The 17,998-nt window shown below is 31.9% G+C and overlaps 1 protein-coding gene across 1 annotated transcript; it reads right to left on the reverse strand.

Annotated features, from left to right (window-relative positions):
* Window positions 1-1,913: 1,913 nt before the first annotated feature.
* LOC137826740 (uncharacterized) lies at window positions 1,914-15,301 on the reverse strand. Its single transcript, XM_068632874.2, is given in 11 exon segments — window positions 1,914-2,071; window positions 2,470-3,707; window positions 3,803-4,546; window positions 5,309-6,064; window positions 6,184-6,942; window positions 7,780-8,287; window positions 8,289-8,581; window positions 8,745-9,437; window positions 9,528-9,761; window positions 9,956-13,049; window positions 14,787-15,301. Coding segments are annotated over 10 exon segments (8,271 nt in total). The 5' UTR covers window positions 12,992-13,049; window positions 14,787-15,301; the 3' UTR covers window positions 1,914-2,061.
* Between the last annotated feature and the right edge of the window lie 2,697 nt (window positions 15,302-17,998).

A 17,998-nucleotide genomic window follows, 5' to 3' on the forward strand; every position in this document is an offset into this window, starting at 1 on the left:
TAAAATATGAATTTTTTTTATTCTACCTAACATAACCACAAGTATTATGGTGGCAATAGTTGTCACACTCATTGTTTTTTATGTCAACATATTCTGGTTGTTATCTCTATTTAATGTCACTATAATTATGCCTACGTCAGAAGCAGGTGTGTTAGGACTTAAAAAACTTTAATCTATAAGAAAAAAGTAGAAACAAAACATGTAGGTCATATGTAACTGTGTAATACCGTTTGTTGAACCTAGCAAGGATAATCCAAACTTATATTTATATTTCTCAATGAAAGAATTTGAATTAAAAATCCCACTGAACATATAGAAGAAATAAAATAATATAATGAGAATTCTTGTTTTGTCTCTATTTTAACATTCTTGAAAACTTTAAACTCTTTTTTTAAACATTGATAGAATTTGGGATGAATTTTGAAAGAAAGACAAAGGTAAACATTCTATGGATATATTTAATTTATTCAATTGAAAACATTAATTAATAGATTAACATTCAAATTATGAAAATATTTTTCATTTCTAAGTATTTTTTCTAGACTATATCTGAAAAGAGTTTAAAAATAAATTAATCCATTTATTACTGTAGAAATAATTTTTAAAAAAGGTTAAAAATAATATTTAAAATAGTTTGAATTATCGTTGATCTATATCATTAAAAACAAGTCGTTTTTAACAAAGGGCGTCATCGTTATTGACAAAATTATTTTAACGATGACTGTTAAATAAATTCGTTATAAATTAAGAATTAATGACGAGTAGAACCAACTTCGTCATTGAAAGAAAAATAAAAAAATAAAAAAATATTATTTTTATTATTTAAAAAATCATTAAATAAAGATTATTTTAGAAATTAAAAAATAAAATCTAAGTAGTTAATTAGATATTAATTTAAAAATCATTTATTAATAATAAAAATTAATTTAAATATTAATAATTTTTTAATCCTTAAAATAGTTTTTAATTTAGTTAATAAAATCATTATTATTATTTTTAAATAATTTTTATTTAATATTTTTTATATCAATTTAAACTTAGTTTATATGCTTTTTAGTTTTAGAAAATTTTTACTTGTTAGTTTAAAAATTGATTTATTATGTTATTTATTATTCTTATATTTTTTAATATTAGTTTTAATTTTAGGAATGTGCGTTGTGATATTGAAAAGAGGGAAAAAGAAATTGATGAAACGTATTTTTGTGACTGTGTGAATCATTAGGAGAGAGTGAAAAAGATTGGAAAATAAGTGAATTATTGGAAAGAGAGAGTGCTAAAGAACTCAATCATTCGTCTTTCTACCTTTCTAGTATAAAGTTTAAAATAAAAAATAACATAAAGGTACCCAACAGAATAAAATCATCATGGCTCATAAACCCTTTTATTATTAAAAAAATTGTTTTCAATCATGATATTAATATTTTACTATATCAATCCATCACAAATAAATAAAAATGAGCAACAAAATAATAAACATGTTCTATCGCTAAGTATTTAATGCACAATTTTTGTAAAGTTTCTATCAAACTAAGCCCTATAATAACCACACACCTGCTCGTAAACACTATGTAAAAGATTTTATTCTTTTTCATTCATTTAAATCATTTTTTTAACCAAATAATTATTTATGTATCTTTCTTTTATTTTTATCTATCTTATATTTACATTTCTTTCACAAAATATCAGTTTAAACAAATCCAAATAAAAAATTACTAAATAACATATTTATTCAAAACAAAAAGATATTTTTATCTATTTTTTATTCATACATGTTTGATGAAATATTTTTTAAACCAATCTAACATAATAAAAAACTAAATACAAAATTCAAAACAATAAAGAAAAAATGAGTAAACAGCAATTTCTAAATTTATAGCTAAAATTACTGTCATACTATGAACAAGTTCAAAGTAAAAAATTAAAATTATCAATCCACTTCAGAAAGAAATACAAAATACAAAATATAGAAAAATGTATCCATTTTTTCAAAATAAAAAAAAAAAATGTTTTCTCAACTTGCTCCTCTTCTTGTGAAAAATCTGTTACATTAGTTTGCATTTCTTAACGAGACCTGAAATATAAATACAACACACAATTAGAAACAGTAAAATTTCATTTGACAATATCATAACTTCAATTCAAATTTACTTCAGGTTATGCTTAAAATCCTCCAAGTCATGGGATAATTAGCCTTATAATTTTGCCAGAAAAAAAGGTTCACAATAAACCTCAAATAAAGGAATATTTAATTTCGGGTGGTATCATTAATAAGGTAAAATAGTGGAGATTTATACCATCACAAAAAGATATAAATTTTGTTTATTCAAGACTGAAAGAAATATAGACGAACATCATAGCTATCCTAAATTTCAGAAATTAGTAATTGATCCAAAAAAATGGTAGAAATTCAGCATTAACAAGGTCTATCTGAAGGGATTAAGTTTTGAATTTGGGTAATAAATTCCTTACCTCTTTGTGAACAACCTATTGACAATGTTGTTGAGATCATCATCGTGGATCAAACTAGGATTATTCTGGAAGTTTACATGGGGAATCATTGGTGCTTTTGCAACTCCTATAGAAAATTTGTCCATCTTGCGGCATTTAGCTATCTTCATTTCTTTCAGACATGAGAACTGCAAAGTAGCTTTCCCTAAATAAAACCCTTCTAGCCTTGGTAAGGAATCCAACGTTAATGTTGTGAGTTTTCCAAATATGATCTCATCATCATTGTCTTCTTTCTCAGCTATCTCTTTTAATGATTTACAGTTCATTACAATCAGGGACTCAAGTTGCACCAAACTTTTGGCAGTTGAAAATTTGAATAAATATGTCATCTCTTGACACAACTTCACACACAATTGTTTCAGGCTGATGAATGATACTGAATTCGGAACTAAATTTTGTAATTGAGGGCACCTTTCAAGGTTTAATACTTCAAGCTTTTCAGAATATGGCGGGTGCTCTAACCCTATGGACTTTAGCTCTTCAAGATTGCCTAGGGTTAAACTTTTCAGTGTGGTAGGTATTCTCTCCTTAACTTGGTGTTCTTGGGCAGGGAATATCTTCTTGATTCTAAGGCATCTAACAACTAGATGTTCTAAATTGTGCACCTTGTGGAGGAAATCAAAAGGCAAAGTATCTTCCTCACTATAATCATCCTCATTGTCATCATCCTTACTGTCACCATCCTTACTGTCACCATCTTCATTGTCATCATCATTATCACTGTCATCATCAACATTGTTACCATCCTCACTGTCACCATCATCACTGTCACTATCCTTATTGTCACCATCATCACTGTCACTATCCTCACTGTCACCATCCTCACTGTCACCATACTTACTGTCACCATCATCATCACTATCACTATCATCATCACTGACACTATCATCACTGTCATTAGCAACACTGTCACCATCATCATCACTGTCACTATCATCACTGTCATCAGCAACACTGTCACCATCATCACTGTCATCATCATTACTGCCACCATCTTCACTTTCACCATCCTCACTGTTATCATTAACACTGTCACCATCATCACTGTCACCATCATTTTTGTCATCATCATTGTCACAATCCTCAAAGCATAGCTCAAGATAGTTTAACTTGTCAAAGAGGTCTTCTGGAAAATATTTATTCCTCAATAACTTAATGTTTTCCTCATTGAGTGCCAATTTCTTCAGTTTGGGAACAACCTAACAAGGTCAACATATTCAAAAGTAAATGTGGAGTTGATGGAGGGAAATAATGGAAACAAATATAGAACTCAAAAGTGGTAGTACTTTGTCACCTTTTCAACAGAGAACAAAGGTTGTCTATTTGTATCTGGAGAACTAACTTCATTCTCTGTTGTATCTGGATAACTAACCTTACTCTCTGTAATTTCTTTTGTGTCACTATCAAGAAATTCAAATGTGAATAGTTTCAACTTTGGACAATAGGACACGTTTAAGCTTTCTAATATGGGGCATTTCAGATGGTGTTTTCCAGGATAAAAGCAACTTAGCTGTGGCAGCTTATAAAGAAGCAAAGATGACAAACAAGGGAATTCAAACCTTGCAGTTGCTTCCTCTTCCATTGCATCTTCCTTTCTTACTATTGATACCAACTCGGCACAGTTCCGTATATCAAGTGTCCCAAGCTTTAAAAGATTTTTGGCAAGGGATGAATGGAATAGTGTTTCCAATTGTTTGCAATCACGAACACTCACTTCTTGTAAATTTGGAAAGTTGATCATTCCTTGTGGATCTTTGCTCCATACCCTCTTCAAATATGGCAACTTATCTAAAGTAAGCTTTTTCAAAGGAGAGACTATTCCATTCTTTTCCATCGTTTCATCGATATTAAATATTACCTGCACAGCCTTGCAGCTATGTACCTGCAATTCTTCCAAGCTCCTTAAGACACGAAGGATTCCAGATGAAATCTTAAAATTTTCTATAATGTTCTCTACCACCAATGTTTTTACGCTTTGAAAGTAGCTATCTTGCAACGCAGCTTTGTCATGCCAAAATTCTTTCATCTTAGGATCCTCCTTAATTGTCCAATGTTTTATTTTGGAAAAAAAAAATGAGAAGTGGACACAGAAGGACAAATATTAGAACTTCACTTGAAATGAAAATTATGTTATCGAGAAAGTATTGAACCACCCTAAATTTTGAACTTAGTTTCTTACGGTAATAGGGGTATCACACTACAAGAAAATCATGAAATAAAAATTAATTTTAGAAACAAAAAATAATTAGTTGTTATAGTAACTAAATTACAAAAAAAATTTAAAAAAATTTAGTTTCTAAATTAGTTCCTATTATTGTTAAATGATTTCTAAATTGGTATCTAATTAACAACTAAGGATTTAGCAACTAAATTTAGAATCTAAATAATTGGTAGTTAAAACCTTGGTAGCTAATTAAATACCAATTTATAAACTATTTAACAATAATAGGAACTAATTTAGAAACCAATTTTTTTTAGTTTCTAAAATGTTTTCTAATTTAGTCACTATAACAACTAATTATTTTTTATCTATAAAATTAGTTTATATTTCATGGTTTTCTTATAGTGTCAGAGATACTGTATAGAAACAGAGGATGTGAAAGAAACATTTAATTTTTTTATTAAGTTTACACTATTAATTTCAGAATATTTCTAATTAGTCAACAAAAACTGTTTTGAATAAAAGAAATTAATTGAAAAAAAATATAATTGTTAAGTAATAATATACCAGTTCAATTGTAAAACTTACAAAAATCCTCATTTTCCAATCCCAAACCATTAATGATAATGAATTCCTTACCTTTTTGACAAACAACCACTGGACTGTAGTGTTGAGATCATTGAGGAAAGTTAAGTTAGAATAATATATTGAAGTTTCAATCCCTTGAAACATTGGCGCATTAATGGTTCCTTCAGAGAAAGTTATCATATTGGGGCATTCATCCACCGTGACTGTTTTGAGTCGTGAGAATTGCAAAGTGGTCTTTCCAGAATAAAAGCTTGCTAACTTTGGTAAGGAAACCAGCTCTAATGTTGTGAGGCGTCTAAACTTGATCTCAGCAGAAGCATCTTCATCTTCTTTTTTTACTATTTCTCTGATTAAATCACATTTCTCTATACATAAGAACTCAAGTTGCACCAAACTTTCGGCAGTTGAAAAGGTGAACAAATAATGAATTTTATCACAGAGCCGCACAGTCAACTTTTTTAATGTTACAGAAAATGGTTTTACCCATGGGTGCTCTAACCCTATTGACTCCAGGTCATGAAGTTTCACTAATGTTAATCTTTTCAATTCTGGAAGTTTTCCGTCATGAACTTCAAGTTTTTGAGAGGGAAATATCTCCTTGAGACCAAAGCAATGCCTCACTTCTAGACGTTGTAAACTGGGTACCTTGAGAAGATCAAAAGGCAAAGTTTTTTCTTTTCTGTCAACATTTTCATAGGATAGATCAAGTTTATTTAAATTGCACAGGAGGTGTGGTGGCCCATGTCCATCTCTCAACAAGATAATGTTTTCCTCATTGAGTGTCAAGTTTTTCAATTTTGGAACAACCTAGCAAGGTGAAATGAATTCAAAAGAAATGTGATTGTAATGGTGGCAGTTTGAAGCTATAGGAGGAAAATATATGACGAAAAGAAAAAGGAAGCAAAAAAGTGCTTGTGCTTTGTCACCTTTTCAACCGAGAACAGAGGTTGTTGAAGCTGGCTAATGGTATTGGGAGCACTGACTTCACTCTCTCTAACTGCTTCTTTGTCAGAAAATTTTGAAGTGAATAGCTTCAACATAGGACAATAGGACACGTCCAAGGTTTCTAATATGGGGCATTCCAGATGGTGTTTTCCTGGATAAAAGCAACTAAGCTTTGGTAGTTTATAAAGAATAAAGAAAGACAAATAAGGGAAATGAAACATTTCAGCTGTGCCAAGTTCTGTTTCATCTTCCTTTCCAACAATTTCTACCAAGCTCTTACACCTCAGTATTTCAAGTTTCTGTAGGTTTACAAGATTTCTGACAAGGGGTGAAGGAAACAGTGTTGTAATGCCACTGCAATCACTGACAATCACTTCTTGCAAATAGGGAAAGCTCACAATCCCTTGAGGATTTTTGTTCCATACACGAGTCAAATTTGGCAACTCATCCAAATCAAGCTTTTTCAAACGAGATACCATTCCATTGGTTTTGTTCATCTCAATGTCATGAATATCAAATACTACTTTAGCTTTCTCGCACCCATATACCTCCAATTCTTCCAGGCTCTTCAAGCAAGCAAGTATTTTAGATGGAATCACAGATTCTTTTTTTTTAATGTCTTCCACCACCAACTTTTTTAAATTTCCAAAGTACTTATATGGAAAAACAGCTTTCTTGGACCAAATATTCTGATGACTATCCTCCGTAAGTGTCAATTCCTTTGAATCTTCATAAGAAACCTATGAAAATAAACAAATATGAAAAGTGGACAAGGCAAGGAAAATAGAAGAACTTCACTTGAGAAAGATAATACTATATGTTATGAAAACCAGTACTGAAATTCCTTTTCACCTTGAGGGGTAGTATAAGGGTAGTGTAAACCACTGAGAATTTGAGAGAATTTTTTCTTAAACATTTCGCACAAAAACAATACCAATTATACCACCTCCAGACACCAAACAAACTGGTGCATCATCTGTACCTCACCAACATGTTAAAGATATGCATTTATTCTATTATGTAATTAGCAAAATATGGAAAGATTCCATATCTAGAAATTATGGATTTCTTTTAATATTGAATCCTCAATTTCAGTTACTTGACATACTTGGAAATACATTGAGTAAACTCTGCATGGTATCAGTGATTTAAAGTTCTTTGGTTTACAATTTGGCGCAGCCAAAATGAGTGCCTTTTATAGGTGGAGTATCCACTGCATTGCACATTGTTTCCTCCTTGGATCTCACCAGCACCCATGTCCAACAAAAAAATTGGTTTTCCTCAACACTTCAAAAACTCACAAAAATGGCTAAACAAATCCTCTAGCACCAGTCTTCAAAGGAGTGACAGTAACACCTCATGGAGCTCCAACTTAAGCTAAAACCCCATTTGCTATCCAACAGATTTTTGTGGGAACATGACTACAAGTATTCTTTTAATTTAATTTAGAAAAACTATATACATAATTATTCAATAGCGGAACATTTACAGAAAATTTTCATGGAAAAAACTAAATTAAGTGCAGGGAAGATGACCATTTATGATGATGATTAATAAATAATCTAATATATGCATACCTGACCAGTGGAAATTTTTCGCAGAGTGGCATTCAAATTGCCTTCCCAATACCATGTGTCTTTTTCACCTGCTGCAACATGTACTTTTCTTAGACTGGGTGCACTTTGTTTTTCACAGAATGTTTTCATCTTAGGGCAATCAGTCACTAGTAAATTTTCAAGTGAGGGGAATTTTAAACACTTCTTAGAACTGCAGAAACAAGTGAGGCTTTCTAGAGACACCAATTCAATAGCTTTAAGTTGTCTAAACTCAATCACTTGTTGTTCCTCTTGCTGAACAATTATCTCCATACTTTCACAAAAACTAACCTTCAAGGTTACGAGTTGAACCAAGCTTTTGGCAGTTGAGGATGTCATTAAATTCAACAATCCTAAACAATCAGTTACTTCCAAATATGTCAAGTAACTGAAAGACGCCATGTGTGGCATTAAGCTTTTCAATTTTCCACATCCAGAAACAACTAAGCGCTCTACCCTTTGAAGAAGCGGGCAATGTTTAAAACCTATATTCTAAAAACCACACATTGTTAAACATCAACTCCTTCAGTTGCACCACAACACCAATTTTTGCATCTGTAACAGGGTTTGTAGAAGCCCAAAACTCTTTGACGAGACAATTCATCAATGTTAGGCTTTCCAAATTAGGAAGTCTATTAAGCAACCAAAAGACAATTTCAGTGTTCTTCAATCCAGACAAGACAAGCGATTTTAATCTGTGCATTCTGTGAACACTAACAATGTACAACTGCAACCACTCTGCTTCCTTCCAGCTTATTGACATATATTCCAAATTGTGAATCACCTAAAAAGTAGGAGTCAATGAAGCATTACAAGCAAAAAGATATATAGTATAAGAACTAAAGTATAATAAGAAATTGAAAATAACTTCCCACGTCCTTTGGAAAGAGTTTCATTGTAAAATTAAGTTGCATGAATGAGTTTCTTAAATAAATTATATTTCGTACCTTTTCTGTAGCTAAAAGGATTCGATTCATTTGTGAATTTGTGGTTTCTTCCAAGTTGCTACAAACGAGTAAAGACAATTTTCGCAACAATGGCCATTCTAAACTGTGTGTTCCTCGATAGAAACTCCTGAGTTCAAACAAATGTTGTAATGATAGAGTATGTAGCTGAGGGAACCTAAAGGCTTCTTCATTTGATCGATTGTTGCAAGCAACAATCTCCTTAATTTCCCAGCAATTGGATACATCAAGCGTCTCCAGTTTTTCTAAGCCCTTGGCAACCGAGAGTGGAAACAGATATTCTAACATTTTACTCTTGTAAACAACAATGCTTTGAAGATTATTAAAATTAAGAACTTCATCAGTGTCCAACTTCCATATATGCACCAAGTTTGGTAGCCTTTTTAACAAGACATCATGCAAATTTAAATCACTTCTACCACAAGTTTCTGGAATATTCCGAAAGTCAAATATGGTTTCCACTGACGTACAATCAGTAATCACCAAACTTTGAAGGCTCTGAAACCTTTTTCCAATGTAGTTAGGAAATATTGTAACTAGTTTGTCGCATTCTCTTACTATCAAAGAATCCAAACAGTGAAAGGAATTGAAACCCATATGGGGCTGCCATATGGTATTCAGTTTTTTCATGCAGTTGATCTCCATTTCCTTCAACTTAGGAAAAATGTCAATATTCTGCTGCAATTGGAAATATTCATTAGCAATAAGTGAAATTAAACAGCAAATGACTTGAACAGTTAAATTGAATTGGATGACTCTACGCACCGTTGCATCTGTTGTACTAAATATGTCCTCCATCAGTTCACATCCACTTACAAAAAGGCTTTGGAGATTCACTAAACTTCCAGCTGTAGGGAATGACAATAAATATTTTAAATTTTCACAGTCTGATACATTCAACTTAAGCAAATTTTGAAAAGAATGAAAACATTGATCATTCCATATCTGCCGGATGTTGATAGAGGACAACTCCAGCCATTCTAATTTGGGAATTGAAACCTGTAATAAGAACACATAATTATTGTCTTAAGCATAACTAATTTTGATTTCAAAGTTTCACAAACCCAAGAGAAAGCCAAAACATAAAGAGACTGAATTCTTACTTCTTGTAGGGAAATAACATATCAAATTGAACATTAAAAATTGTAAATGTGTTGTAAATGATAAACATTTATGATAATATTTTTTAATACCTTTTCATTGAAGAGCGAAAGGAAGCCGTTGTTATATTGTCCAGATACTGTGGTAATTTGTTTGAGCTCCTTGTTTGGCACTTGGTCTTCAAATGATTGTGAGATGAAAGGCGTCTTATTGTTTGTATATAGACAACAAAATGATGGTAATGATTGTAATGTTAAAAATCTTAATTGAGGAAACTCGACCTTGTCAGCTTCAATAGCATTGTCATTAGATGATTCTCCTTCAATAGAAACAATTTCCTTCAAAGAATTACAATCACACGCTTCAATTCTTTCAACCATACCAAAACATTCGATCATTGAAAAAGAGAAAATATTTTTCAATTGATCACATGTTTTAATCTTGATGATCTTTAATCTGCGGAAAGAGTCCTTTGTGAGCTTATTGTCACATATTTTCTCCAAATTATCTAGTTTGTAAAGACACATGGACTCCAGTTTGGGGAAAGCTAGTAAAGGGTGAAACCGCTCCACTGATTTAATAATAAACTGGATACCAAAACTGTTAACAACATACATATGTTTCAAATTTGCAAACCCTTCAACATTGAATTCATAGAGAACATCATCGACATCATTCAGATCTCCCAGCAGCAAATGTTCCACATTTTTAAACAACATTTTAATCCATTTTTCAGAATGAATGTTAATACAATGACCTCTTAGGTTCAATGCCAAAAACTTCCCCGCTTCATACTTGTCCAACACTTTGAATTCTAACTGTGAAAGCATGTTGAGGTCTCCAATGACAATCTTGTAACTATCTAACTTGTCAAAGAACATGTTTTGTGGAAAATTGGCAACTCTTGGAATGTGTATGTCTAGAGTTCTTAACCAATTTAACTGCATCAACTCAGAAAGAGTAGCATTTAGACTCTTGATATTCTTCGCTGGCTTCCTTGGAATTGAGTAGTCTCTCATATAGAACTCTTCCAAAACCTTCATCCTTGATATGATATTGGGACGTATTATTCTCAGTTTTGGGCAATTGCTTAAGTAAAAAAGTTGTAGTTTATCCAATTGCCCAAATTCAAGGGGCAACCTTACAATATTAGATCCTGAAAGAGTAAGAATTCGTAATTTCTTTAACGCTCCAATGTATGATAGTTTCTTTTCAAGACTACATCTCTCCAAACTAAGCATTCTCAGTTTAGTAAGGCATTTAAGGGAAGAAGGTAAGAGTGATAAATTAACACCGGTTAATATCAAGACTCTGAGTTCAATCATATCTTTGAAAAAGTTGTCTGGTATTTTTATTGAATCATCTTTACTGTCAATATGCAAGACTTGTAGTCCAGGACAATCGATACTGTCAGGAAGCTCATCATTGAAATCACAATATTGTAAGAAAATAGCAGTGTACCTTTTAAGTTCATCTTTGTTCGGCCACTCATCAACTATGCCATTTTTCATAAAAAGTACATGTTTTTCTTTTGATGATATTGAAAGAGCGACATTGCGCACAATGTCATGCATGTTGAAGCGGTCAGTGGAGTAACTTTCCACCAACAAACTTGAGTCTTTCAGCACTTCAATCAATGCATTTACTCTATGTCTCGCTTCTCTGATTGTGAAGACTCCTTGAAGTAAGCCTGAACCAATACAGAACTTCACCAAGTCCATAATCAAAGCATCATTTCCCATTCTAGCACATTGTAAAAAAAGACACTTAAGCTCATCATTTTTAAGATGATCATAGCTCAACTTTACAGAGAACTCGATAGATTCCCGCTCTTCTGTAAAACTTTGTCTTTTGATTTGTCGATAGACATCCTCCCATACAAAGGCGCTCTTATTCTTTAGTGCTCTTCCAATGGAAACTAAGGCTATAGGCAACCCAGCACACATTTTGGCAATTTCAGTGACTTTCTTATCAAACATAGAATTTGTGGAATGTATACCAGCCACTTTCTTAAGCAAAGTTTCTGCCTCCTTTTCATCAATGACTCCTACCAAGAAAGTTGATTGATCCTGCACATCCATTTGATTACATATTACTTCTTTACTTCTAGATGTTAGAAGAATTTTGCATCTTTTGTGATCCATTGGTGCCTTTTCTTTTTTTACCTTATTGGAATTTGCATACAACTTGTCTTTTTTCATCTTACTAGAATCAATAGACATATCTTCCTTTTCCCTTTTATTGTAACCAAAATCAGAAATATCCTTGACATCCCATTGGTTGTCATCAACATCATAACTACTTGGAATCCCCAATTTATTCAAGTCCAATCCATCCCATAGATCATCAAGGATTATAAGAGTATTCTCCTTTTCATTTTGTAACCTCTTTCTAATGAGATCTGCTCTTAGTGTTTCGCTTTCCTCTTCCATTCTCATTCCTAACATCTCGGCAATTTGTCCTTGAATATTTTTTATGTCAGGATTTCTTGTTATGTTTGCCATTACCACCATGTTGAATAGTTTCTTTTCCTGAACTTTCTTGGCAATTGCTTTTACTAAAGTGGTCTTACCCACACCACCAACCCCATAAACTCCAACAATGTTAGTTTTAGAGTCTTCAAGTGTTTTCATAATCATCTCGAAAGTTTTGTTTCTCGACCCAAAGCTTTCATAACCGGTGTTTGCCAAAGCAGAATCAACAGTTGGGAATACTCGATAGGAAACTCTGTCAAACTTCTTTTTGAAGTGTTCATCTGCTTTTATTTCTTCTATTATCTTTGTAGCTTTCCTTCCTAACCGATACCTTAACTGCAAGTTATTTGGAAAGAAACCAATGGAACTTATCTTTGAATGGCGTTCATCGTCAATAAAACTAACATATTTTTTTATCTTTTCATCCACGTGTTTTAGCCAATTATGAACGTCATTTTCAATTTCTTCTGCATTCATCTCTGCTTTCTTAGCTTCATTTTGTACCCTCTGCCTAGCATCATTCAGCATCACAATGTAATTATTCAGCTCTTGAAGTTTCTCATTGTAATTATAAAAGTAGCCCACATGTCGTTTGACCAGACCACCTCCAATTTGAAGTGCACTTTCGGTAGTCGTGGAAATAACTGTCTCCATGCTCCCTTTACAATTGACGCTTCCTTTTTTATTATTCTTTTATGGTTACAAATTTTTCCTGGATGTTACAAATGCAAAATTAAAAAAAAAACTATGACCTGAAAGTACACGGATAAGGAAATATAACACCTTAATGTAATGTTGTTATATGTTTGTGTCTGAAGCCTACTGCAGAACTCTGTAAACTCGGGAAGTGTAGGCTTAGAAAAATCCTGAAGGCTGAGATAGCACTAGAAAAGATAGCTCTTCAATATAAAAGCTCACTTTAAACTCTATCATACGACAATCGTGCAAAATGGCAACCAACCGCTAGATTGAGAACAACTTATCATTGTTCCTTGTGCCAACTAACCCGGTATGAAGCTAATTAACAAGACCTCTCTGGACTCGAGGGTATTCGGGGAAAGGAGGAATTTTGAATAGGAGAATTTGGTATTCGGGGAAATTGGGTCCAATGCCCAATTGAGTGTATCATGTTGGCAACCATGTCAACATCTAACTCTAGTAATCCTAGATTGGGTTGAACCATAATACATATATGCAATTGCAGTACAAGTATTAGGTTGGGGTTAGATTACACCAGTAGGGTGGAAAACTGCAAAATTATTGTTTTATCAAGTAATGTTATATTTGTCATCATATTCAATTAGTGTTAAACTTTCTGCTTATTTGTGATAAACTTACCGATGATTCTATAACCAACTCAAATGCTACCTCATTGTTGTCCTCCCAAACACAATTCACGGTACAATGGTGCAACTACACTGCTTCTATAATTTAATCTGCATCATACTATTTAGACTAGATTTTTCACATTCTATGTAGATCATTTCCTGTGAACAGAAGCAAAACTAAAGACACCAACCATCTAGAAGATAACACCTCTTTTAAATGATAACCTTTGGAGAGTGAACAGAGCAATTTCCTAGATAGGGGTAACCAAGAAGAACACCAAAACAGTTGTTAAGTGTGGAAGGCATAGAAGGAGTCTCGCCAAGGAAACCAGAGATAACATCCACCAGGAGAGAGAAACAGGACTAAAGTAATGAACAACAAAGCAAATGATTGTCCACACTCAAATACAGATGTCAATACAGATGTCAGCTAAGGGTCAGCTCATGGAACCACACTCTGCAACAAAGGATATTCAAAGCTGATGCAACACAAACCCATTTAGAAGGAGCTGAAAAGTAAGATTAGTGTATTGTTTGGCCCAAAGACTTTGGTGAGTAGCAATATTTTGGAACACTTGGGCAATGTGTAAATCTGGTTTTTGGCAAATAGTTATGTTCTCTGGTACTGAGAACCGGTCGCACTTAATATTATTATTCATTCTTTGCAGAAAAAAAAAACTAGGTAGATGCTAGTTTCCTACTCACTCTTTAATTTCAAAATCTCTTTTTAAACCTTAATCTCTTCATCTTATGTGTATTCTCTTATGAAAACGCCCATTATTTTTCCCTCTCTCTGTTTCAATTTCTCCCCCATTTTATACTTTTTTTAACATGTGTTAATGTTGCTGGTAAAGGAAGCTTTATACAACAATGGAGTTCATGTTGAAGGTGGTGTTGCTGACATGAAAAGTAGAGGAAACATAGAAGTAGAAAAGAAAACACAAAATTGACGTGTGTAACAAACATGATGGAGGTTGTCATAATATTTCAATACTGAAACAAATACATAAGTGCAATAAAGAATATCCAGTAACAATAATGTTCAATTAACAAAAGCATACATAAAGAAACAACGACAAATATACAATATTATTATAGAACAGCTTGTTTGAATTGCGTACCAGTAATTGAGTCTTTGTTTCCTTCTTATTATAAGCTTGTACCTATTCAGAGTTTGATTTCACAATGGTGATTCCAAAAGGTGAGGATCCTGCACTCATAGTGGGGTACTTCTCTTTTACTTAATTTTTTTTTTAAAATTTATAACAAGTTTAGAAACACGTAGAAGAACAAATTGGAAGGAAATAATATAAAAAATTCATTTATTTATTTATTTTTTTAGTTGTTTGGAAAACAGGACATTTAGAAATGTAATAAAGACCAAATTTGAACAGAATAAGAAAAAACAAATCTTTTTAAAATGCTATAGCAAAAAGAAATGCAGGGTAAAGCAAACTTAAAATATGCAGAAAATATAGGGTTTTTTTTTTTGGTTTTTTTCAATTCAGAAACGCAAATGTGTAAATAAAGGATAAAAATAGGATGTGAATGGAAAAAAAATTGATCAGATTCAGAAGCACTAGATTGAAACTCAGTTGAACTGTTTGTTTTATTTTTCTGCTTGGTTGCTTTGCATAAGTAAACAATGAGCCAAAACCCATATGTAGAGAGGGGGAGGAAAAGAGAGGCTAAGTTCTTTGCTTGGCAAGAGAGAAAGAAAAAATAATTAAGATAAGAAACAAACGAAATCTTTTTATTCATTGCAGAATACTGAACAGAAAATAGTATTTGTTATATTTTTAGGGCTGAATAAGTTCTTACAACATTTCATTCCAATGAACTGAAAAATTCCAAATTTTTAAGTAAACTTTTCATATGACATTTAAAAAAAATGAGAATAAGTTGGTTAGAAGATGAATGAAAGTTTTTATTTCATTGGAATGCAAAATGATTTAAAAATATTGTACAAATTATGAGCTATACAAAATCCAGTAAGTAACAGTAAGTTGCGTAAAGATGATTAGAAAAAAGAAAGAGGTTATTTATTCTTTGCTTGGCAAGCAAAAGTGAGTGTGAATAAAAAAAAGGGAAGGAATAATATTTTCCTGAAAAGAACATTGGTTGTGGAAATTGTGCTTCTTAATAAGAAAAGAATAAACATATTTTGGTGAATGGTCAGAGGAAAGCACGATCATGGTTTGTAGAAGATATAAGGCTCAAAGGGGATATTTCTAGCCAATGGTTTAAAAATTTAAATAAGTTTATTTGTAATTTAAGACTAGTTAACGAATCAACTATTTATAAAAAAAAAAACATTTTCTTAAAATATTATATCAATTCCTCCAAAAATTGTCTAATTCTTATATAAATTAATTTAAAATTATAATAATATTAATAAGTAGATTTTAAGTCGAAGTCAACCTTATGCAACTGGTTTAAAATATGAGGTTTGCACGGACCATATATTTATTGGTGATTCGATAGTGAGTGACTTGATAAGGCGAACAAATTCTTGATATATTCTAAATGACTCTAATATCATAGTAAAGAGTAAACTACAAGAGAAAATTGATACATTGATTGATATGAATGAAATCCTAATATGAAGTTGACTTTAAGCCTAACTCAACCTCATAAAACCGGCTTATAAGATGATGTTTGCACCCACTTATACTATGAAATGTCCTAATCTCTAGTCAATGCGAGATTTCCTACAGTGTGTCATAATTGATGACTTCTTTACGGCAAGTGTATAGTGTTAGAAGTGATAAATTTGTTCTAAGGAGGGATATTGAACCTGCATGAACAATTGAATTCTCAAGTATAATATTCACTAAATAGAAAACAACATAATAAAGTTTATTGGAATTTTGTTGTGTATGAGATTGTAAGAATGTAAATAAAGCAAAGTAAATAGTTATTTGATTCAATTGGGATTGAGGTTCATCCTTCTCACTCTTTTGTATTTTGAAAAACATAATAATATTCTATCTTTGATTGATATTGATGTCCATATAAAATTCATTTATATCGATTCCATGCATATAAAATTATTAAAATTGTCTCCTAAATATTGATTTCTTGCATATTTATAAAAAAAAGTCCTTATTGTTACGAGCAGATATTGATAGCAATTAATATTTCAAATATATTCATAGTTTTCAAATATACGTTAAGTATCATCATTTAGGTCAGATGCTTAGTAGTACTTTTCAGTCAAATCAAGAACGGGATATTATGTTTAAATATCATCTCAATACATAAGAGTTTTAACATATTACTCACAATCCAAAGTGTAGAATTAACCACTCATGTTGGCCATTACAAGCATGGAAAGCAAGGAAAAAATCTAGGATACTTCTCCTTGATGACTGCTACCTCCTTTAGGGTTTTCTATTTCCTCCTATTCTCCCAATGATGTCTAGAATTATGCCTCGATCACGCCTCATATTTAACCTAGTTGGGCTTGAGCTAAGTGAATTCTCGCCTAGGCGAGTTTGGGATTGTTTGGGCGAGTTGGACGAGAAAAAACTCAACATCTCTGAAGTGATCTCGCTTGGACGAGTTCCTCTAAAGTGATCGTGTTGAGGGTTCCTGCTTTCCCTTTTCATCTTGTCTTTTCTCATTTAGCCCTTTCATCTTCATTTTCTTCTAGAATCCAAAAATTAACACAAATTTGGGAATAAATTCATTCTTATTCCTTTTATAATCACAAAATATGTAAAAGGTTTAAATTCATAAATTAACACTAGAGACAAAAAATAATTAGTTGCTACAATGATTAAATTAGAGATCATTTTAGAGACTACTTTTTTTTTGCTTTCTAAATTAGTTTATATTATTGTTAAATAGTTTCTAAATTGGTATCTAATTAGCTACAAAGTTTTAACTACCAATTATTTATATTCTAAATTTGGTAGCAAAAACCTTGATAACTAATTAGATACCAATTTAGAAACCATTTAACAACAATAGAAACTAATTTAGAAATCAAAAGTTTTTTTAGTTTCTAAAATGGTCTCTAATTTAGTCACTGTAACAAGAAATTATATTTAGTCTCTAAAATTGATTTATATTTCATGATTTTCTTGTAATGTAAAAGAAAAATTATAATTTTTTTTATCACAATAAATAAAATTAAATTAAAATAGACACTTAAGAGGTGCAACATCCACACGAACAATAGACAACGAAACGAATGTAAGTGCAACTTTCAATTATACTATACATTCACGCCACCTTCCTTCATTTTGATTTGTCAGTGTATAGTCCACTAATGATGTTCATCAATGCATGTCTATCAGTGTTTGCTAATAGCATAAATGCCAAAATG

The sequence above is a fragment of the Phaseolus vulgaris genome, chromosome 8, assembly GCF_051622355.1.
Source record: "Phaseolus vulgaris cultivar YP4 chromosome 8, ASM5162235v1, whole genome shotgun sequence".
Lineage (NCBI taxonomy): Eukaryota > Viridiplantae > Streptophyta > Magnoliopsida > Fabales > Fabaceae > Phaseolus > Phaseolus vulgaris.